Source organism: Mizuhopecten yessoensis, unplaced genomic scaffold (assembly GCF_002113885.1).
Source record: "Mizuhopecten yessoensis strain PY_sf001 unplaced genomic scaffold, ASM211388v2 scaffold716267, whole genome shotgun sequence".
In the NCBI taxonomy this organism is placed as follows: Eukaryota; Metazoa; Mollusca; class Bivalvia; order Pectinida; family Pectinidae; genus Mizuhopecten; species Mizuhopecten yessoensis.
In genome coordinates this window covers 231,902-256,103 of record NW_018480031.1, presented here as the reverse complement: position 1 = coordinate 256,103, position 24,202 = coordinate 231,902, and the positions used below count along the sequence as shown (strand labels likewise).

The 24,202-nt window shown below is 38.0% G+C and overlaps 1 protein-coding gene across 5 annotated transcripts in view; it reads right to left on the bottom strand.

The window, feature by feature from the left end:
• The window catches only part of LOC110442456 (centrosome-associated protein 350-like), a 134,082-nt gene that overhangs the window by 66,918 nt on the left and 42,962 nt on the right, over window positions 1–24,202 (bottom strand). For all 5 annotated transcript variants that reach the window (XM_021486071.1, XM_021486070.1, XM_021486073.1 and 2 more), the window contains 2 exons: window positions 20,524–20,617; window positions 14,798–15,469 (listed from right to left, as the gene is read on the bottom strand). In XM_021486071.1, the coding sequence (XP_021341746.1) occupies window positions 14,798–15,469; window positions 20,524–20,617 (766 nt within the window). The remainder of the gene's footprint in view (window positions 1–14,797; window positions 15,470–20,523; window positions 20,618–24,202) is intronic.

Below are 24,202 nucleotides of genomic sequence, written 5' to 3'. Positions count from 1 at the left end.
TAGTATTTCACCATCAGCAGAGACTATCACAATAGTATTTTACCATCAGCAGAGTATCACAATAGTATTTTACCATCAGCACAGTATCGCAATAGTATTTTACCATCAGCAGTGTATCAAAATAGTATTTTACCATCAGCAGAGTAGCACAATAGTATTTTACCACCAGCAGAGTATCACAATAGTATTTCACCATCAGCAGAGTATCACAATAGTATTTTACCATCAACAAGCATATCACAATAGTATTTTACCATCAGCAGAGTATCGCAATAGTATTTTACCATCAACAAGCATATCACAATAGTATTTTACCATCAACAAGTGTATCAAAATAGTATTTTACCATCAACAAGCATATCACAATAGTATTTCACCATCAGCAGAGTATCGCAATAGTATTTTACCATCAACAAGCATATCACAATAGTATTTTACCATCAGCAAGTGTATCACAATAGTATTTTACCATCAGCATAGTATCACAATAGTATTTTACCATCAACAAGCATATCACAATAGTATTTTACCATCAACAAGCGTATCACAACAATCCATTATTGATCATGTCTGCTATAGTTATCCCTATAAATATATGTCACATTGATTCCTAAACAACATATCTCTCAGGTCACCTCATCACATCCTGTTTTACTGAAATAACGAAAATAAATGCCCAAATTAAACTCAGCCATTCATCCCCTCCCTATGTTATAACTATGGATCATATAATTTAGTAGTCCAAAGAACATATCAGTCACCAAACCTAGTTGAAAGCATTGGTAAGGATTTGTTATTATATATTTTATGATGAGGTATTTATAGATTTTTGTCCATTAATAACTAATACTATAAGGTCCAACACAATGAATTACACCGAGATTTTATTGTAAGTTAACAAGTCCTCAGCCTTCAGCAACATGTATTACATTCTACATGTCATATAGTAAATCTAGCTCAAGGATAATATATATGGGTCAGGAAGTGACAGCAATCACACATTACAGGTCAATAAGGTCCTCAATTACTGACAGCTGGGGTCAATGAAGAAGGGACCTGGGGAGGGTCACATATACAGGGTCATTCTGGTGGTAACATCCCAGGGTCAACATCTCAAACAAGAACAACATGCATCCTTATAGACATGTCATACTTGACATGAAACTTAAACAGTTTGATCTGTTGGACTTGTTGCAAATACTAAGTCACAACTGATAAAAGTCACCCATATAAAAGCTGAATCTTCATTAGGATTCAATGTTCTATAGTTTGTACAAGTCAACAGTAAAACCCAGACACATTACAGCTTCAAGTCAACAGTAAAACACAGACACATTACAGCTTCAAGTCAATAGTAAAACTCTGACACATTATAGCTTCAAGTCAACAGTAAAACCCTGACACATTACAGCTTCAAGTCAATAGTAAAACTCTGATACATTATAGCTTCAAGTCAACAGTAAACCCCAGACACATTACAGCATCAAGTCAACAGTAAAACCCAAACACATTACAGCTTCAAGTCACAAGTAAAACCCAGACACACTACAGCTTCAAGTCAACAGTAAAAACCAGACACATTACAGCTTCGAGTCAACAGTAAAACACCGACACATTACAGCTTCAATTCAACAGTAAAACCCAGTCACATTACAGCTTCAAGTCACAAGTAAAACCCAGACACATTACAGATTCAAGTCAACAGTAAACCCCAGACACATTACAGCTTCAAGTCAATAGTAAAACTCTGATACATTATAGCTTCAAGTCAAGAGTAAAACCCTGACACATTACAGCTTCAAGTCAAGAGTAAAACCCTGACACATTACAGCTTCAAGTCAACAGTAAAACCCAGACACATTACAGCTTCAAGTCAATAGTAAAACCCTGACACATTACAGCTTCAAGTCAAGAGTAAAACCCTGACACATTACAGCTTCAAGTCAACAGTAAAACCCTGACACATTACAGCTTCAAGTCAATAGTAAAACCCTGACACATTACAGCTTCAAGTCAATAGTAAAACCCTGACACATTACAGCTTCAAGTCAACAGTAAAACCCTGACACATTACAGCTTCAAGTCAACAGTAAAACCCTGACACATTTAAGCTTCAAAATGTCAATATGTTCATTTCCAAAGACTTTAAATCCCTTCGTTATAATCTAATTTAATTTTTTACTGAAGAGTGCAGATGTATTATTTGCAATTTTTATTTCCAACACTAGAGGTTCATATAATGGTGTATTTAATATAGAGTATGCAAACAATTGCTTGAACTGATGAACTTTCTGGAAAACCAAAGATAAATTTGTAGAAAGAAAATTGAATTATGAAAACTAAGGGTCGACTTCCTATTAAAAAAACAAACAACATGTAGGAGACAAGACAAATATTTTGAACACTACACAAGGAGTGCACTTCAAAAGTTGTCTTCTACTCCTCGAGCAAGGTCAAGTAGTCAGTCAATCCCTCACCGCTCGTTCCATGGGGGAATTAAAATTAGCTCAATAATAAAACATTTCATGGAACTCAGCAGTTTTATGTTAGCCTCAAAACAACGACACGCACCTCCCAACAATAGTGAGGGCACCTTCACTACAGTGAATGTCTCTCAAACTCATGTTAGAAATGACCAATAGAAAAATAGCCCTGAATAACTACCACCCTCCTATAGCCACTAAAACAACAATTGAAGGTAGACATTCAACCTATTCCAAGTAGTGACCAAGAATCAATATAAAGGTATTAAAGAAAAGTTAATACCCAAAGTTAATAGGTCAGTAAAGTTTGGTGTATTCTAGCTCCTAAATTTACAGTGGTGCTAGCCTGAAATGAAACGGTAACTGTCATAGTTCATGTAACACTGACATTGTAATAACATAATAAATAATTCTTTAACACCCTAGATAATAAATGAAATTACTCTTGCGTGGCTTAAATACACTTAATATGGTATAAATATAGTGTAAAAAAATCAGTCATACATTTTGGGTTATGAAACCTGGCCCATGCATTTCAAAATTACCAAATTCCTCAGCTCCAGTTTCCCAAAGGAAAGCATAATTGCAGTTGTGGAAAAACATGATGTTAAAGAAGTTTTCCAGTTCTTAACAAATGATTTTCTACGGAAAATTGTTAGTAATTTCCTGATGCAAAAGATTGTTTATGAAATTGGCACCAGCTAGCATAACCAAAGTTTATGAATCACCAAATTTACAATATTACTAAAAATTGGCTATAAAACATGTTCATAATTTATCGCGATAAATACAAAGTTTTGACGGCAACATAAAATACTACAGATTACTGAAGTTTTACATGGCCCTATTTTTGTGTAAACTTGTGTTAAGCACCAAATTCCAGTACCACACAACCATTTACTCATACATTACCACATAACGTAAAACAAACACGTTCAGTTATTCATACGTAATGTAAACCATTAATATAAGTAGAGAAAAGTCAGTTCGTGGAATCCAATGTGCACGAAAGTACTCAACAATATTAGGTTCTAACTAAGGTTCGTGTAGTTGCTACATTGGTTAAAAACAATCTCCCACCAGACATTTTAATTGATTTTTACCACGGGGAACAAACACCTGGTGATGGTAGAATATATAAGCTGGAAAATTGCTGTTTTAAGCAATAATTGATTTTTGAAAAACAACTATGATTAATGCCCAGTCTTTACTTACACTACTAACACTATAGCTGTGATAGCCCCAGGGTCTACAGGCACGAGATTCCAACTCGGACCCATCACATCCCAGGACAGTGCACTTGAGTGAGGCACAAACAGACCCTCCGCACACCCAAAGGAATGTCCCCAGTTAGTGCTGTGACACAGCTTTGATTTCTAATACAAAATGTATGATAAATATATGTATTTAACATTTAAAAGCTGTTCTGACCAATCAATTAGACATGACATTCCATACAGACGTACAGACAACCCACAAATGAGAGCACTCGAGTCGACCAGAAACAACTAACCAACATTCCTTTGTCATACAACCTATAGAAGATCAATCTGTATATTGGGTAGGTTTATTTTGTTAGAAAATAGTTGAAATCACAAAATTGAAATGAATTGATGTAACTGGGAAGACCACCTTTATTTTCTTACCTGAAACATTCATGCTGCTTAGCTCATAGCTAGGTCTCGAAACCAACCTGTTTTACTGTAGTTGTGTCTCTAAACCAACCTGTTTTACTATAGTTGGGTCTCTAAACCAACCTGTTTTACTGTAGTTGGATCCCTAAAGGAACTTATTTTACTGTAGCGGGGACTCTCAGCATGCTGTCTCTGGAAGTTCCTCTGAATTGAATTACAGCCGGTTTCAATGGTAATACTCGTGTCATACAGACAAATGATGGTCTGATACAGGGTAAACCTCCTTCAAACAACATAAGGTGCTTAAATGCCACAGACAAATTGAAATTTAAAATGTCGCCTTGTTGCAGTGGTGTATAATATACCACCACAACTATTGATATTCCAGAACCACGTTTATTGGAATTCCTGTCTTTTGAATAAACAAAATAACTACCTAGATATCAGCAGGACTGTAACCATAGCCTGGTTTGTAATTTTATCTGACAAGTCAAATGACATACAAATCTACAATCACCAAAACAACCAACCCAAATATAACAGCGATTAAAGCAGGGCCAGCATTTGGCATTTAAACCCAACTTATATTAGCACACTGAAATAACATTAAAGCTAAATTAAAATGCATGTAGCTCAGTTTTAGTGGTGAAATATTGTATCCCTATCTTTTGTAATTTATTCTGTAGTATTCTTTGAAGCTTACATGACATTATAAATATCTAGCTGAGGTGTCCAAAGAGTCCTAGTGTAGAAATGGGAATCAGCTGGTGTTTCACGATCAACGACTGCATTATAACTGGTTGAAAACATCTGACTAAAGATAGATCACTTATTAGTCTATAAAAATTATTCATTTTAGTTCCTCATTCTAAAGGACGACAAAGTGAGATCAGCTGGTATACATGACATTTGTTTTAATTTATTCATTCTTTCATACTTATCACAAAATTTAATGTATTATCTCATTTTTAAATGAAAGGTTACCATGAATTTCTACAAAATTTGATGAAAGTGAAAGTGACAACATTTTCAATTTTATCCTCCTTTTACAGTATTTTTCTTTTGTAAGGACAGACATTTCCTTATTGGAGATTTCAAATACAGAGCAGTAAGGGCTAGAAAGATGTGAAGTCTTGTTCACCATTTATATAATGTCAGATTTATTCAAAAATAACACAGAATGGCCTAACATACAGATTGAAGTGCCAAATGTCCTTGATTGTCAACAATTGATTGTCAGTTTGGAGAATGCACCTATCAAAGAGCAATTTTCAGATCTCAGTAAGCCTTTCATTTAAACTAAGGAATCTTGAAATTGACTGATTATATTTATCAAATGCCCAGTAACCTCCTCCAATGTACAGCTCCTTATAATATGTACTATCAGGATTTAATTTTGGGCCCTAGTAAATGAGCCTACACTAGCTCTATCCCGGAATGTGTTGATTATGACCCGTAGACACGGTGTAAAGAGTGCCAAACTACGTCACTTCCCTACTCAAAATCTCGTCTCACATTCTCCACGACCATGCAGTTGACATTTATTTGGCAAGATGTATAATGATGACAACAGCGTATCTCAAAGAATAAGATCAATGCCCGACACTTTATATTTTGTCATATATAACATTACATATAAAGTCCATTCGTGAGCATTTTCAAAGACATACGAGTGATTAATAGACATTGAATAAAAAAACTTTTTCTAATTTGAAGGAAAGAAATAGAATTCTTTTTAAATGCAGCATGAAACTGTTTTTCTCAAAAAGGAGCAAAACAACATCAGTCGTAACGTAAAATGTAAGTCTATATATATAAAAGACTGTGATCAGTGCACAAAATTAGCCATAGTACACTTGACCGTGACAGTCTAAGCAGCGAGTTTTTATGGACAAGCATACAAGTGTCCAGAGTATTCACTTAATGGCCAAGAATTCAAGCTTGGTACCATTGTCTTTTTTGACCTACATTAACCTGTCCGGTGACGTACTGGTCTTGACCGACTATTTTACTTACCCGATATACTGGTTTACAATAGGACCTTTCCCCCTTACATTTCTATGTTGACATCTGTACCTTTTACATTGAAGAATGTATTACTTGAATCCCTTGAAGAAAACCACCATTAAAAGATTAAATACCTAGAGTTAAACTTGCTACAAACATAGAGGACGTCTATTATCAAAAATGGATTTATAGTATTCAAGTTTTATTACAGTGTGTTCTGTTACCTAACGATATAATCGCTGCAAGCTGACCCAAGTTCCCCCTAGTGTTAATACCTGGGTTTAAGTCGCAAGTCAAATACACAAAGAGGAGCCATTCAGTCCCTAACTGTTTGTCTTACGACAAATACAACTGACATTTAAAGACTACATCTCATAGTGCATGGCAGCCACTCATAGACAGGCTTGAACTTGGCGAGATAAAGGTGAGCAATGATGTCTCATTACAGGTGAACATATTACATATATTGGTTACAGGTCAAAATTTACAACACCTTTAATATAAACAGAAGATATCCACATCGTAAATAAATGAATCTTAAAGCTGACACCCCTTCTTATTTCCTATGAAAATGTTTTTCTTTCTACTGAACAAATTTCCTTCAATTTTTTACCACGCAAAAACAGGGCAACAGAAGTTATATAACAGCCAGGTAGAAACATGTACAACACACCTTTAATGAGGTACAAATACCTGTCTGTTTATGTTGTGTCACCCTAGCAATAATTTGGGTGTGGTCCCAGTGCACCCAAATGGTCGTGAAAGTCTATTTGAGATTTGATCTCGTTGTTATGTCATTTTCAAGATAGTTTTCATTTATTTAAAGTTGTGTATTTTTTCATAGAGCAAACACCATAAGGCCTATCCTCTACCTTGGAAACACGGAACGTAAAATCTAACACAAGTTATTCGCCCTTCACTGCATCAACGGTGGAATACAACAGCTAGTATTTCTGTTATTGATATTTTCTACACTTGTTGACAATTATTCAATATGTGTTTGAAATTTAATATTTATTCAGTATCACTCAATGCATCACCCTGTACAAGGGTGATTTGAAGGTTTGTTTACCCTCAGCAGATGACAGCTTCAGGTACCCTAACCTTCCTATCAGTCTATATCACCCTACCATTAAAGATATAAATGTATCTAACCTAAGTCAGATCTGAGCACATCAGTAACTCATTGAAAGGAGAACTTGCTTTTAGCTGTCTTTATTTCCATTTCCAAGAGAAATGATTGCTTTTTGGAAAGTATGCTGTCCAATCATACTGTATCAATAGTGTTTTGGCCATGAATCAAAATGTGTTCCCTCCTACCAATCATTTTCATCATTATTACTTCTCTGCTATATTAAGCAGAGAAAGTTTTGTGAATATTTGAACACATTCTTGGAAATGTCTGACATAATCAAATGACCTTTTGAACTTGTTTCCATTTTATACAAGATTTTAAAACCATCTATAAGTTCATTTTTAGTCCAGTAGCACTAAAATGGAAAAAAGTTTGTTTCATAAATCTCATTTTAACTGGAAACTCATTCCTATGGTGGTCGGTGGCAGAGTGGAAAGGTGTGTTTCCCTTTCACTAAGATGGCCAATTAGATTCCCTGATTGGACATGTAAATTGTGTCACCTGGCCCAAACCATGTGGGTTTTCTCTGGGTACATTGGTTTCCACCCATTGGTTAAGACCCTCAGCAGGCTTACATTCAACAAGAGTGATTAATTATATTGAAAAAAAACACTTGTTTCATAATTGTTGTAAGATAAATATAGCTTTTTAAAACTCATTTCCCTAATACTTAGATCATATAGCTATTGTATTGTAATGCATACTCATGGCTATTATATGAAGTCATTCAATGTTATGTAATATTACTCAGCACTAACCCTCGTTTCCACACACACAAACCTTTTATCACACAGATATAATAGACACTGATATCTATATCCTGATGTCACACAGCCAACTATATATTGCCTTGTGTACTCATGATGTAGGCAGAACTTATCTGTATAGCATAAGAAAATTAAACGAAAGAATACAGAAGAAAAAGATATATCTTAAGTTTTGAAGAGATATTTTACGTCAAATATGATTTCTATTCATGGCTTTCCGCAGCAATGATCTCTGTTTCGAGCCGTAAATATATCAACCAATCACCTAAGTTCTAAGCAATGGAAGAGTTTTGGCCCCAAGAGGATTTAAATTATTTGTGTCAGTAACCTGATCAGGAGTCGGAAAATCGAGGACAGAAAGTAAATTACGCTCATTGATAGTTGTTTACAGCTGAGTTATCCCCACAACCCATATACATCCAACACTGACCTCAATAACTCAACATTAATATACCTAGCAGGTACTTACCACAAACACATTGAAATTATATCAATGCTTTCATGGTCAGCATAACATCATTATTCCAAACGTCAACATGTGATTCTTGAGAAACTCATCAGATTTTTTGGGGGGGCTTTTAGATACAAATGCACTTCATGCTTTGAATTAATATCTCCAAAATCAATTTGTCATGATGACAAACTTTACCGCGATGTCTATATTCATTGAAAGGTAAAATCACTAATGTGCACCATGGCTCAGCAGGATTTAAACAGCAAAATTTGTAATTTGTGAACATTCCTTTCTCTTATTCTGATGCCAATAAATTATGAAAATAATTCCACTTTTCAGGGATATGATATGACAAACCCCTGATGTGTTGATATAGACCTTTGAATACAGCTGTAACATAAAGGTTACCTGAACTGTTTCCTACAGAGGCTAATTTGCAAAATGAACACAAAACAAAAGGACTCAATAATCACGTTTGACTCAAACACTTGACAATCTTGAAAGTACTCATCCATGTAAATGTTGATTTATCTAAGTGGTTTTAAAGATGTTTTTATGTAACCTTGTGCCAAAATGAGTTAAAGGTTTTGGTGGTTGAAAAAATCTTACAAGAATTTCAAGCTGCCGTCCCGTCAGTAATTCTCCAACTTATGCGCTAGAAGATTGAATAATAAAACCTGTAATCAATAGCACAGGTTCTGGGTAATGGATGCCAATTCTAACATGTTTAAGATTTTGTCAGTTGCAGACAAACCTGACTGTGTATGTACATGTGAATGTTACATACAGATTGCTGGTGGCCAACACATGGCCCATTGTACTTCCAGAGACCACTTAAATCAAATCTAGCATTCCAGATTATATTGTGGCATTAAAAAATACATTTTCTGTCTGACAACAATGAAAATTAGAATTTCACATGCAAACAACCCATACCCAATACTCAGAGGTAAGGCTGTGTTAAGGAGGATTTTCTTGTAATCAGAAGGTGACCAATCAGAATGACCTTCGTTTTACCCCAATTCTCCCGATTTATCAGCTCCCAGACCACCCATTAAACGGCCCAAAGTTGGTTAATCGACTGGTAAACATTTATTAACACCTTCCGTCTCTTTGATTTGTTAAAATCCGGAACAACTGAACATGGCTATTTTGAGATTGTGCCCTTAGACCTCAGGGCTCCTCCATTTCAGATATTTATCCACAATTCAAAAACATTATGAATGCCTAAATTTTGTAAATGATCATAAGTTTAACAAACACTTAGAAAAGAATTGATCAATATCAAACAATATGAAAACAACATCAAAAACGCTTTCTTTTAAACAATTCAAAATTAGCTAACTTAAGATAAATTTTCATAATAGTCAATATAGTCACTTGTTGTGAGCCCCTTACTAACACATATCCTTGTTTCAGATATCATGTACTTCTAACACTTGGTAGATACCTGTTAGTGAAGGTCATGCAGCTTTGTAACTCTAAGGAAATTCCACATGAAAGTGTCCACCCATTGAATAACACTTGTAATGTCAATGACCTCTATTTTTCTTTGACCTTGACCTTAAACACATGGATGGGTACTAATATATTTAATAGAAAATAAGCGCTATCAATAAATTAATGTGAAATGTCCCTAAACACTCAGCTATCCTATTGTTGATATCCACTAATGTCAAACATAGCTATTTACAAATATGTGTATCATACATATTCATGAGTTCTGGATCGAGACCTGACTGAGTAGCCAGGTGACAAACAGGAGATAGAACTCTATTCAATGCAAATGTAAAAAGATAAAAATGTGAAAATATGTAATCAAACAGCTAAGGGTCCTTTTATTCTTCTCAGAGCTTGAGAATCTCCGAGATTTAGAGAGGTATAAGGAGAATGGGACTTTGTACCTGGCCAGTACCAGGTTACAGTGCCAAGTTGTACATGTCAATGTTACACTCAATAGAGTTACAGTGTCCTTGTTTCCTAATCTAACAGTCAAATCAATCACAAACTGACAGCTGCAAAAATTCCAAGTAAAACTTTGATGCTAGGCAATATCTGATGATTTGATCCAAGGATCCCTTCTTCTACACCTGTGATGTAAGCACAAGAGATCAGGTTTTTATGCTTACTCTGCACTGCTGTGACAGTTTGAGGAGTTTAGGTCAGGCTATGTTACCACTTCCAGGATACCATCAAATACCAAGGCCAGTCTGTGTACATGGGGCTTTACTGCTCTCACCAACAACTGGATCTCTGACATGGTATCTAGCAGTTCACTATGCCTACAGCATGGACCCAACAATATAAGATCATATTTGTAGATGCATACTTGGCATACCGCTCAAGTAATTGCACTTGTGATCTTTTGCATTTTGGTTTTTCAATTGATAAAAAAAATCCTTTTCAACACAGGTTGTGTCTGTTTCTACCAAAGCTCTGTTACACTTGTAATGGGAATGATAAAAACTTCTTTAAAGATGTGACAGAGATCAATCTATTGAACTAACTTTTACATTGTAGCGTATTGTTTTATAGTTTTAATACACAGCCATCAGATGGTTGTTCAGGTGTCGTGAATCACAGTATCAACAAAATGTCAAGTAAGGTGTTTTACTTTACAAATACTGACTGTTACATGTGTTTTACTTTGTAAATAGTGAGTTCCGGCATCGCTGTACTAAGTAAATACAAGAAACTCAGGAATGTGGAGTAGATGTCCCCTGTGTTCAGTACTCCTGTCCCCACCACCTGTCTGTGAGGAACAGCAGGGAACAACAGGTACTCCTGTTCCCTACCACTTTTCTGTGAGGAACAGCAGGGGACAACAGGTACTCCTGTTCCCACCACTCGTCTGTGAGGAACAGCAGGGGACAACAGGTACTCCTGTTCCCTACCACTTGTCTGTGAGGAACAGCAGGGGACAACAGGTACTCCTGTCCCTCACCACCTGTCTGTGAGGAACAGCAGGGAACAACAGGTACTCCTGTTCCCTACCACTTGTCTGTGAGGAACAGCAGGGGACAACAGGTTCTCCTGTCCCCACCAACTGTCTGTGAGGAACAGCAGGGTACAACAGGTATTCCAATCCCCTACCACCTGTCTGTGAGGAACAGCAGGGAACAACAGGTTCTCCTGTTCCCTACCACTTTTCTGTGAGGAACAGCAGGGGACAACAGGTACTCCTGTCCCCCACCACCTGTCTGGGAGGAACAGCAGGTAACAACAGGTACTCCTGTCCCCACCACCTGTCTGTGAGGAACAGCAGGGAACAACAGGTATTCCAATCCCCTACCACCTGTCGGTGAGGAACAGCAGGGAACAACAGGTACTACTGTTCCCTACCACTTGTCTGTGAGGAACAGCAGGGGACAACAGGTCCTCCTGTCCCTCACCACCTGTCTGTGAGGAACAGCAGGGAACAACAGGTTCTCCTGTTCCCTACCACTTTTCTGTGAGGAACAGCAGGGGACAACAGGTACTCCTGGCCCTCACCACCTGTCTGTGAGGAACAGCAGGGAGCAACAGGTACTCCTGTCCCCACCACCTGTCTGTGAGGAACAGCAGGGAACAACAGGTACTACTGTCCCCACCAACTGTCTGTGAGGAACAGCAGGGAACAGGTACCCCTGTTCCCACCACCTGTCTGTGAGGAACAGCAGGGAACAACAGGTACTCCTGTCCCCTACCACTCGTATGCGAGGAACAGCAGGGAACAACAGGTACTCCTGTCCCTCACCAACTGTCTGTGAGGAACAGCAGGGAACAATAGGTATACCTGTCCCCACCAACTGTCTGTGAGGAACAGCAGGGAACAATAGGTACTCCTGTCCCCACCAACTGTCTGTGAGGAACAGCAGGGAACAATAGGTATACCTGTCCCCACCAACTGTCTGTGAGGAACAGCAGGGAACAGGTACTCCTGTCCCCTACCACTTGTCTGTGAGGAACAGCAGGGAACAACAGGTACTCCTGTCCCTCACCAACTGTCTGTGAGGAACAGCAGGGAACAATAGGTACTCCTGTCCCCTACCAATCGTCTGTGAGGAACAGCATGGAACAACAGACACTCCTGTCCCCTACAAATAGTCTGTGAGGAACAGCAGGGCACAACAGACACTCCTGCCACCTCCCACGCGACTGTGCAGAACAGCAGCTCACAGCAGGTACTCCTGTCCCCACCACCTGTCTGGGAGGAATAGCAGGAAACAACAGGCACTCCTGTCCCCTACCACTCGTATGTGAGGAACAGCAGGGGACAACAGGTACTCCTGTGCCCACCAACTGTCTGTGAGGAACAGAAGCGAGCAACAGGTAATCCTGTCCCCACCACCTGTCTGGGGGGAATAGCAGGGAACAATAGGCACTCCTGTCCCCTACCACTCGTCTGTGAGGAATAGCAGGGAACAATAGGTACTCCTGTCCCCACCACCTGTCTGTGAGGAATAGCAGGGAACAACAGGCACTCCTGTCCCCTACCAATCGTCTGTGAGGAACAGCAGGGAACAACAGGCACATTAATCAAGGCTAGCTGTATGGGGGATATACCTAAATAATATATCAAATCACTTTGGTTTTAACACCTAAAAGGGCCAGTAACATGGGCTGCATGCATACTGTACTAACAGATAGGGTTTGGGCCTAGCTACTCTTATAAGAATGGATGAATGTTTTAGAAACTGTTGTTGTATCCTTCAAAAAGACATTTACTCTGAATTTTTAAAGTTTACCCAGCTGTACAAATGGATACCAGCATATAAGAAAGTAAACATGCAAAAGTATAATGTAGTTCCAGGAGGGTAACATGGATTCTTCACATCACAGAAGTCAGCTGTTAGCTCCTGCTCTGTTAGGGTTTGGAGACCCAACTCTTGGTGTGTTTACAGTGTATAGTTTAATTGGTACAATCAGTGATCATGAACCCTTCACAAAATAGATAACTTAATACACAGGAATTATAAATACAAGCAAATGAGATAAGTAACTGTATACATCGTTTAATACTTATTCTGAAACTACACCTTCATGATTTTACATTGTGTATATAAACTGTTTTACAGATTTATTGTCAGTTGGTTTTAGTGAGGATAAGCTATTTAAAGGAACACAATAGTATATGTTGTACTGTTGTTCTCTGTTCTACCAAAACCGCAAAAAATATAAACAGTTTTGTTCACTATAAAATGTACACTCTAAAAGGGATGTAATAGGTAAATGTAGACTTGTTCAAGTATGATATAACACATTTACAGACCTCAGGGATATCTGTGAAGTAAACCGTGGACAGATTCTATACGCTATTTGCTTTCGATCAGTCAATAATTGTGTGTCTTTATCAACGAGTTCAAATATATGTAAGTGAACTTCTTCACTTTCCATTTTTTCACACTGAGTATTAATTATCACATAAATAGAATTTGAAATTTAGCTGGAATTGATCCAAAATTTGAATTAAATTTTTCCCCCATGGAAATACAAAGAAGGGTTAAGTATACCTTTAGACTTCTCCACAGTATCAATCACAAGTAAATCCCAAACCAGTGTGCAGTACTTGAGATCACCTGAATACAGCACAAGTACACAATAAATGTGGTGATACAGCACACACTGTACCGACCTGTCAAGTACCCTACAGTTGGAGGTGTTATATTGTGCAGTACTTGAGATCACATGAATACAGCACAAGTACACAATAAATGTGGTGATACAGCACACACTGTACCGACCTGTCAAGTTAGGTTGGAGGTGTTATATAGGCCGCTATATAGGGGACTATAACAGTAGTTAACTGCTCACATCATGAAGATTTATATCGTGCAAAGCTTTATTTGAAATTTATTTTCTCATAGAAATCACATTAACTCATTCACCCCAGAAGACACATTTGAACTCTTCCAATTCAAAGGCCGGAATGGTTCATTATGAAATTTCAGGGGTGAATGAGTTAAGATATAATTTAGTTTTTGAAATTAAGCTTAGGTATAACCAAAGTGACTATTTGACAATTTAAATGTTGCTGCAGATTATATTTTTAACACTATTTTATGTATGAAACTTTCACACAAGTTTCTGTCACAATCTTCATAATTTAACTTGAGTCTTGTTTGAATTGTCACACATATATGGCAATAATGGCATACAAGTCTAATTCTAGTCCCACTGTCCCACTTTTACCTTTTTTGAGTCATACACAAAAAACACTGTTATAGTCAAGTCAAGTCACACAAATAAAAGACTTCTCCATTTTTTACCTGAAACAAAATACTGCCCTACTTTTACCCTAGTAGAGTCACACAAATAAAACACCACCCTACTCTTACCTGAGTCTATGTCCCTTATGCTGCCCTTGAACCTTCGACTGAACGGGCGATCATCAGACTGTGCTGAATCTGTGGAACCAACCTCCCATCGTCGGTCAAGGTCAGATGCCCCACGGTCATTGTGAGCGTCTCTCGTCTGTATTGGACTGGCCAGCGCCGACGACAAAGCTCCAGGCACTTTGTTGGTGGCACCCCCTGCGACTCCAACAGATGAAGTCGCCCTGGTGGAGCCTGGGACTGTGACACTCACATGAGTGAATTTACTGCCGCCACTGGATGGAGGTGGCATGTTCGTATTAAAAGCTGTAAATGGTGCTCTCCCATTCCATCTCAAATCGTTTCCAGTTCTTTCACTTTGATGTTCGTTTATAAACCTAATTTCGGTGTTCCGGAGTGCGACAGAGTCTGTAATATTTCCCTGAGAAAATGAAGATGAATCTACCACTGGGCCAGTATTGCTTGCACTTCCTACTGCAAGGTCTGTGTAAGTACCATCAAGATTCACTTCCCGCATTTCATTGTGTTCATGAAAATCCACGCGTTTAGGACTTCCTGTCGCTCCTCTGCCTTGGCGATCCAAGGATTTTTTATCACGTTCTGTCCGTCTGTCACCACGGTGATTGTGGTTAGAGCCATGGGCAGCAGTGTCGTTGTCTTCCCTGTATTTGTCATCTAAACGAAAATATAAAATTACATGAATATAATACATAGAATCTAACAAAAAATTACAAATTTGCTACTTAGATACCCTTTTATCAGAGCAGTTAAATTATTATCTAGCTTTTGTGTTGATGAATTTCTAACAATTTTCAGTATGGCACACACTGTATGTTTAACAGCGTTCACAATCTCAAATCCTTCCACAAAATGACTGCTGTTTTAAGTTTGCATGACTAAATGAATTGAACCAGTGTTGGTTACAAGTAGCTATATAACAGCAAGTCCTGAAGAAAAGAGTTTAATTCTTCATTTTCAAACCCCTGCACTTTACCAGCAGAGAGTCAAAGTTTCTTTATAAATATATTGAAAAGATCATACTAGTATATATGTGACTTCAACAACATTTCCTTGTGTTTACGAGAAAGAATAAGGAGTCCTTGGAACCCTTGTCACCAATCAAATAAGTCATATTTTATCCACATACTGTACCTGGCATCCATGGATCCACTCAATAACACAAAACCATAGGATACCACTGGATTCATCAAATACCCATGCTTAGAGCCACTGGGAATCAATGTATGATTTCTGGCATTTTTCCCCCTATTTTGAACCCTTGGTCCAACATTAGAACATCTGTTATACCACAACCAACAGAATCATCATCACAGAAAAGTAATGTACTCTTAATCCATGCATTCATATATAGTTACACCTAATCTTTACAATCCCTACTTTCCCTAAAAGAATTGTCCTTATATATGTAAGTCTACCTGTGTATGTGTATGACAAGTACCACCTGTACACTTCTTACCAGCAGTGTTAGAATGCCATCAGTTTAACAGGTAGATACACTGGCTGTAATTACCAAGTGAGGCTGTTATTATCACCTACATCAGATGTGCTACCTGGATACAACGTCCAATGTCTAGTTAGCTTACAGGGGATATAATATCCTGGGGGAGAGGGGTTAAAACACAGACATTCTAGGGAAGACATTTCTGAACATACTTCATATATACCCAAACTATTGACAGCTTTTTACCATATTATCTTACTTTTGTGTACGTGCAGCTATGGTTCTAAATGACACGATTCTTGTTGGACCCAGATCATGCTACAAACCTTTAAATATCCATACATGTCATCAGCCAACCATGAAGATTTCACATAACAGTGAGCCTATTAAATTCTGTAGAAATCAATACACATTCCCATTAAAACAGATATACGTAAGGATTACATATTCCACAGAGTAGATACGTAGTAAAGCCTACACACAGCTTCATGTATACTAAAAAACATCCCATCCCCGATAAAAAGTTGTTTTAATCCAAATTAGAAGACAAAATGAAAGCCTACTGGAGACCTTGACATTACCATGCACCTGTAAATTAATCAAATAGGAAATCAGATAGATTAACTCTCCTTAATCTATACATAATGATAGTATACCATCAATTACCAATCTACTACAGCCAAAACGTGAAAACCTGTGAATAGCTTTATTGCAAGAAAGGAATCGACCAGAACTTGAGCCGCATACCTAAAGTCCAATTTAAAGTTCAATGATGACAGAAATGTCATGTAAGTTACATGAAGACTTTAATTAAGGATTGAATTCTGTTTTGTTGAGGTTTATGGGGTATAAACCTCAACAAAATGGGATTCTATCCTTATATTTACATTCAGAGCAATATTGATACTTGTTCGGATAATTTCTAAAATATAGGTCTTGTGCAAGTCTAACACCACGGAAGGTATCAAAACTTATGACGTCATAACTCACTGTGAGACGTCGTTCTGGTAAGATGAATAAGCAAATTAAGATGTAAATTATTTTTTGAATTCAATTGAATACTTCTGTCAAAAAAAACACAAATACAGATTGCTAAGATGGTGTGTAGATGTCTACTGCCTGACAGTAGGCCTATATGAGCCATATACAGATATATAATTACTTTACTGTTGTATATATGTCAAAAGTCAATACCCATCTCTACAATATAGGCCGGTACCTGTCATATATCACACAACATGTGTGCAAACAGGCCTGTATCCTAATATACAGTGCCGGGCTATATCCACCAGTTCTTAGTATATCTAACCCTCCTTAACTGTCTACGGACAGTATATCTACCAGCCTTCCCATACAATTTACCATGAAGACTTAATTCATGCTGTCATTGTAAAACATATATATGAATAAAGACAAGCATCAGCTTGTGTAGCCATCAAATGGCACCACTGACAGTGCCAGACTTTTCAAAAGTCAGGTTCCAAGTAAATGATTAAATATTAATTGATTAATACACATAAGAATATTCAAGAAATCTGCAAAAGAAAAGCTGTCTCCCTTGCAATCATTTGATACAAGCAAATACAGCATTAACGCAACCACTGAACACAGAATTCTAAACATCTTTTAAAATAATTTTGGGATGTGTACGAAGTTCGAATTGCATGTTATAGTTAACAGTCCCCTTGTCTGACCAAACTGAAAATGAACAAGAGGTCCATTGGACCTGTATTGCTCACCTGGTTTTATATTTAAGTCATTACAACTGAATGCATTAGCACATCTTTGTATGAAATTTCCTCAAAACCAGACAAGATCTATGTTCTAACCCACCTGGGACCACAATATCTGACTTTCAACTAATCAGGGGCCTCCATTGAGTTGCCATGTTAACAGATTTTGAAATAAGTAATATGTCATATTACGGGGTGCAATTAGACAATACTTTAATTTTCATTCAACTATAAGCTTTTATAAACCTAGAAACCAATTTTGAACAATTTATGAAAACTACACTAATCTAGCTGTACCATTTCTTAGGACCACAGGGGTCAAATCAACCTCATTCAATTAGGAAATGTTTGTTCTTCCTCAATAATGTTTTTGACCACATTTTGTACAATCCACTCAGGCAATTAGGGGGTATTAGCATCTTAAAGCAAAATATTAGATAAGTTTCCTGTTTGGGGCCCGGTCTTCCTAGCCCCAGGTGTCGAACCGCGGTTTCATTTAGGAAATGACTGCCCTCCCTCAATTAAGTTTCAGAGCAAATTTGGTTGAAATCTTCTCTGGCATTTAGGAGGAGATACGTTTTAAGGCAAATTTAGCTAAGTTCCCCTTCAGGGCCCCGTCCCCATGGCCTCAGGGGTCGAACCAACCTCATTTATTTAAGAAGTGATTGCCCTACCCTAGTGATGCTTCAGACTAAATCTGGTTGAAATCCTATTTGGCGTTTAGGAGGAGATAGGTTTTAAAGAAAAAGTTGACGACGGACAAGGACGGACGCTGCGCCACGGCATAAGCTCACTATGGTCCTTCAGGCCAGGTTAGCTAAAAATGTTGCGCACCTTCAAAACATCCATTCAAAACAGAAAACTTTATACTTGTACAATGTACATGTAAAATAGATGCTTGACATCTGTACCTCTAGAACAATATTTATTTGGCATCCGTTTGTAGCATGGTGAAGTGCTTGAATTGTATATATACTCTTCTTCCCATCAGTGTACTCTCATGCATGCACTACTGCACATGATCTCTGATTAGCTTCCTGATAGGTCCACATCGGCAATGTACCAAACGTCAGGTACGTACAATAGCTCTCACATCCATCAAATACACAAACATGTTCCATTTACTCCGGGAATCCGTCACATAGGTGACAATCCCTTGGAAGGCTTGCATTAGTATTACAATTCTTAGGTCAGAACTTGTTGATTCAGCTAACAAAGCTCCCTATATACGTGTCAGATTTTAATAACAAACCAGTTAAATGGCTGCTATGGTCCACGAGGATTACTAAGTAATTTGCGATATCAATTGAAGTTTCGCCCAGTAGCATATCTATGTCTACCTGTATGTACCCCGTCAGGTGAAAGCTGGCCCTATTGTTAGTTTTCAGCCTTGTGAAAGGGGATGTACAGGTCTGGCCCCTTGTAGGTGGCCCAGTGGACACTAAGGAATTGTACCTATATTTAATGAGCAATAATGAGGTGTGGCCAACCAAATTGGATCAGAAAAGCTATTGCTGTCAGCGTAGGTGATTTGTGTGGAAAGTGATGTGGACACATCTAGGTACGGGGACATCAAACTGCGATCACAAGCTGGCGATGAAATTTCTGTCAATGGTGAGAATTAATTGATCTCCCCCGGCTCTCATAAAGGACGCTTTCGTTTTCAAACATTTGCAAAAAAGCACTGAAGTTTTTGTTGTATATGAGTATGCTGAGATTAATTTTTCATTAAATTAATCAATGGAAGGCAGATAGATACTGGAATGATAAAAGTTCAGTTTGAGATGGCAATAGGGGACCCTGTGGAGAATAGCTAAAACTCACTTACATATAACAGTATTTGATGTTCACAATATATTGGTGTAGATAGTGGATGTCATGCTGACCTAATTAAACTTAGGTGACCTATCAGTGTCACATGACAAGACCTATATACACACATAAACAGGTACACCAATCTTACTTCATTGTTCTGTTCGTAGAGGTGGTGACAGTACATGTAGTACTAAAGCCCCCACCAAATCCAATGTTTATGAGACATCCTTTTAACAAATCAATGTTACATGATGTACTAGCTTACTGCAACATGTCCTTGCCTCAAAATACAAGAGGCCCATTTGGCTTGCAATTGCTCACTTGTTTTTTCGTTTTATGAACCAGACAAGAAGGTTTAAAAGTTTCCTCCAACATGAGACCATGGTGGCCATCTCAAAATTACAATACAGTTGTGTATTGTTTATAAATTTGGTCTAGTGGAATTGAAAATAAGGCAAAAATGTATCTATCCATCAGAAGACAGAAAAGCCATTTTACTTGATTTTGAACTAATTTTGTACAGCCCTCCACCTCCAGGTGGGCCAGTAGGTGGATCATCATATTTATACAACACCAAAATTCCATGATCCATGAAAAATTTGGTCAAAGGTCACCTCAGCTGTTGTAGATAAGTAGTCTTGTTAAGGAATATTAATGCTAGATGCTGGTTACAGCTGAAGTATACATCACTACTAATTGACCATGTATTTAGTACTGACCCATCCTGCTGATCTTCCTGGTCCCGTCTGCTGCTCCCCCAGTGTGAGCCTTGCTCCTCATGTAGGCACTCCTTCCATACTTATCTACCACAGCCTGGAACAATTCAACCAATGTCAATTAGATTACCGCATTTATGTCAAGTAATACCATTTATGTCAGGTAATACCATTTATGTCAAGTAATACATGTTCTACATTATAATTCCGAACATAGCAACAGTTGTTTTATAGTTTAAGCAAAATATACAGCGACATATTTTGTACCCAAAATGTCAAATACAGTAACACACGTTGTTTTATACTCATAGAGTGGATGATATACAGCAAAAAACCTTTACACTGGCCTGTACTTACTTTTACTAACTATATACCTGTCATATATAGCAAAAACACCCATTTTAAAATATTGTCAAATAAAGCAACACCTGTTTGACAGCTATGATGTTGCATCACTATGGAAATGTTCTTTTATTTTTAAACAGCATTGTTTAAGGATGCATGTACTATTTTCCTGAAGCAGAGTAATGCTTACTACAAATATTACAATGCGTTATTAAGATGTTAATTAACACAATACATCTCCAGCACACACGCAATGCAGGCATATACACACATAGGGAGATATTAGCCAGGTGGTATAGGACTTGTAATTAGCGCCTGATAAGGCAGCTCCTGCAAATTCCTCAAAATTGTATTGGTTAATGTATATATGCTAATTGTATTCATTGCTTTAAATTGTACTGTAAAGCACTTTAGAGTGCTTCGTTATGTTAGCTAGATAGGGCGCTATATCAAATGTTGTATGTAATAATAATAACCTGTACCTGTCATAAACACAGGACATCCTTACATAAGTTAAATGTCAACAATGACGATCGAAGCTCTCTATCTGCTATACAAGTCAATCACAGTGTCTGTCAGTGAGAGATTTATATAGTATAAATACAAATGTAAATACCAACCGTACAGAATATTGAAAGCCATTGAAAATACAGTGACTATATGCATTTCCAAACTTGTGAAACTTTCTTTATCATACACAAATAGATAAGTACCTAGATAAATTTCGAAGTGCGACGATTATATTCAGAAACAGAAAGTCAGTGCCATCATGTCAAGGATAGGGTTGGTATGATGCCCGACATGCACATACCACTGTGATGTCACACGAAAAGGTTGTTAGAATCCAACATTAATACTGTAACTTGGTCCAGACTGTAGTGAGGAGTAGGACAGCCATGTCCAACATACACTAATCACACAATGAAGTACACGATTCCCACAAACCACAGATCCTAAAGTCTGTTGTAAGTAACCAAGAATGGCGGAATCCCACCCTGTAGTATACACCAGGAGTAGGGTGTTTGGACACCAGCTTAGAGCTGTTGACTGGTAGATATAAACCCATATAATATCAAACTTACAAAGTAAAAGCCACACTGGTGTTAGCTTGACCATCAGGCTGGCCAGCCCCTGGCTATAATGGCCCAGTAGGGGCCACTGACACTATCTTGGACTAACAACCTAAGGTATAGTTAGCTTCCTTAGTGGAAGAGAACCCATGGTAACTGATACATCTAACACCCAACTTACATCTGTATCACCATAAACAGCTTCCCTACTGACATCTATTACTTAATTACCAATGTCCAGTATGGTCAACTTACAAGTACAACAGACTGACCACCACTCTAGTGTTAAGGTCATTAAGGTCATGTGCATTAACAAGTGTAATATAAATCAAAGATATGAAAATATATGACATTCATTGATAGTCATGCATATTCTGCATTTGACATGTCAGAGTTAAAATTGCATTTATATTCCCTGCGTCAGTGATCAAATTGTATTTATATTACCATTTCAAAGTTCATATAATAATTCCTGATGTCAGAGTTCACCAAAGATAAACCCATATATAGCCACTGCAACACAAATGAGTCTGCATCAAGAAATCATGAAGTACTTTTTTCCCCCTTCTTTCCCAATTTTAAGTCCCTGTTGCTAAACAACCTTGGAATAAACTACACAGCTTCCCTGCTGTTCCACTTAACACCTCAACTGTCAACACCCTTTTGTGGCTTAAAACATGGTACTCTCCATCCAGGTAACAGCCTAAAGACAGACTACCTGTAAACATGGACTTTTGGGGTTACTCTCCATCCAGGTAACAGCCTAAAGACAGACTACCTGTAAACATGGACTTTTGGGGTTACTCTCCATCCAGGTAACAGCCTAAAGACAGACTACCTGTAAACATGGACTTTTGGGGTTACTCTCCATCCAGGTAACAGCCTAAAGACAGACTACCTGTAAACATGGACTTTTGGGGTTACTCTCCATCCAGGTAACAGCCTAAAGACAGACTACCTGTAAACATGGACTTTTGGGGTTACTCTCCATCCAGGTAACAGCCTAAAGACAGACTACCTGTAAACATGGACTTTTGGGGTTACTCTCCATCCAGGTAACAGCCTAAAGACAGACTACCTGTAAACATGGACTTTTGGGGTTACTCTCCATCCAGGTAACAGCCTAAAGACAGACTACCTGTAAACATGGACTTTTGGGGTTACTCTCCATCCAGGTAACAGCCTAAAGACAGACTACCTGTAAACATGGACTTTTGGGGTTACTCTCCATCCAGGTAACAGCCTAAAGACAGACTACCTGTAAACATGGACTTTTGGGGTTACTCTCCATCCAGGTAACAGCCTAAAGACAGACTACCTGTAAACATGGACTTTTGGGGTTACTCTCCATCCAGGTAACAGCCTAAAGACAGACTACCTGTAAACATGGACTTTTGGGGTTACTCTCCATCCAGGTAACAGCCTAAAGACAGACTACCTGTAAACATGGACTTTTGGGGTTACTCTCCATCCAGGTAACAGCCTAAAGACAGACTACCTGTAAACATGGACTTTTGGGGTTACTCTCCATCCAGGTAACAGCCTAAAGACAGACTACCTGTAAACATGGACTTTTGGGGTTACTCTCCATCCAGGTAACAGCCTAAAGACAGACTACCTGTAAACATGGACTTTTGGGGTTACTCTCCATCCAGGTAACAGCCTAAAGACAGACTACCTGTAAACATGGACTTTTGGGGTTACTCTCCATCCAGGTAACAGCCTAAAGACAGACTACCTGTAAACATGGACTTTTGGGGTTACTCGCCATCCAGGTAACAGCCTAAAGACAGTCTGTATAACTCTGCATGGGTCAACTTACTGTTTGGAACACTAGGTCAACTGCCAGACTACCTGTAAACATAGACATGGGACTGGGCTATTCTCCATCTGTTTAGCATTTTTCTAATTTTTCAGGGAATACAAGTACAAAGCCCACTCAGAAGTGTATGGTGCCTCTTAATTGTCTTATGTGAGTAACCTATCTCAATGCTCAGCACCAAATGGCCCCACACATGCGCTATTTAATTTGTCTTTGTAGAGTGTTGATGATATTCAATGTGTCTTTTGTAGCCTGGAGAGTCGAACTTGCTAATTAAAGTTAAACAGTTTGAGCATGGAATATCTTCATTTGCAAAATCTTCTCCTGGGGCTTAAAGAGTCCATCTTCTCAGAGTGCTATATATGCAGATCAGTTAATCTGTAATCTACCGTAAATTTGTGGGTATAGTGCGCAGGTACGTTTTTGGGGTCAGATTTAAAAAAGT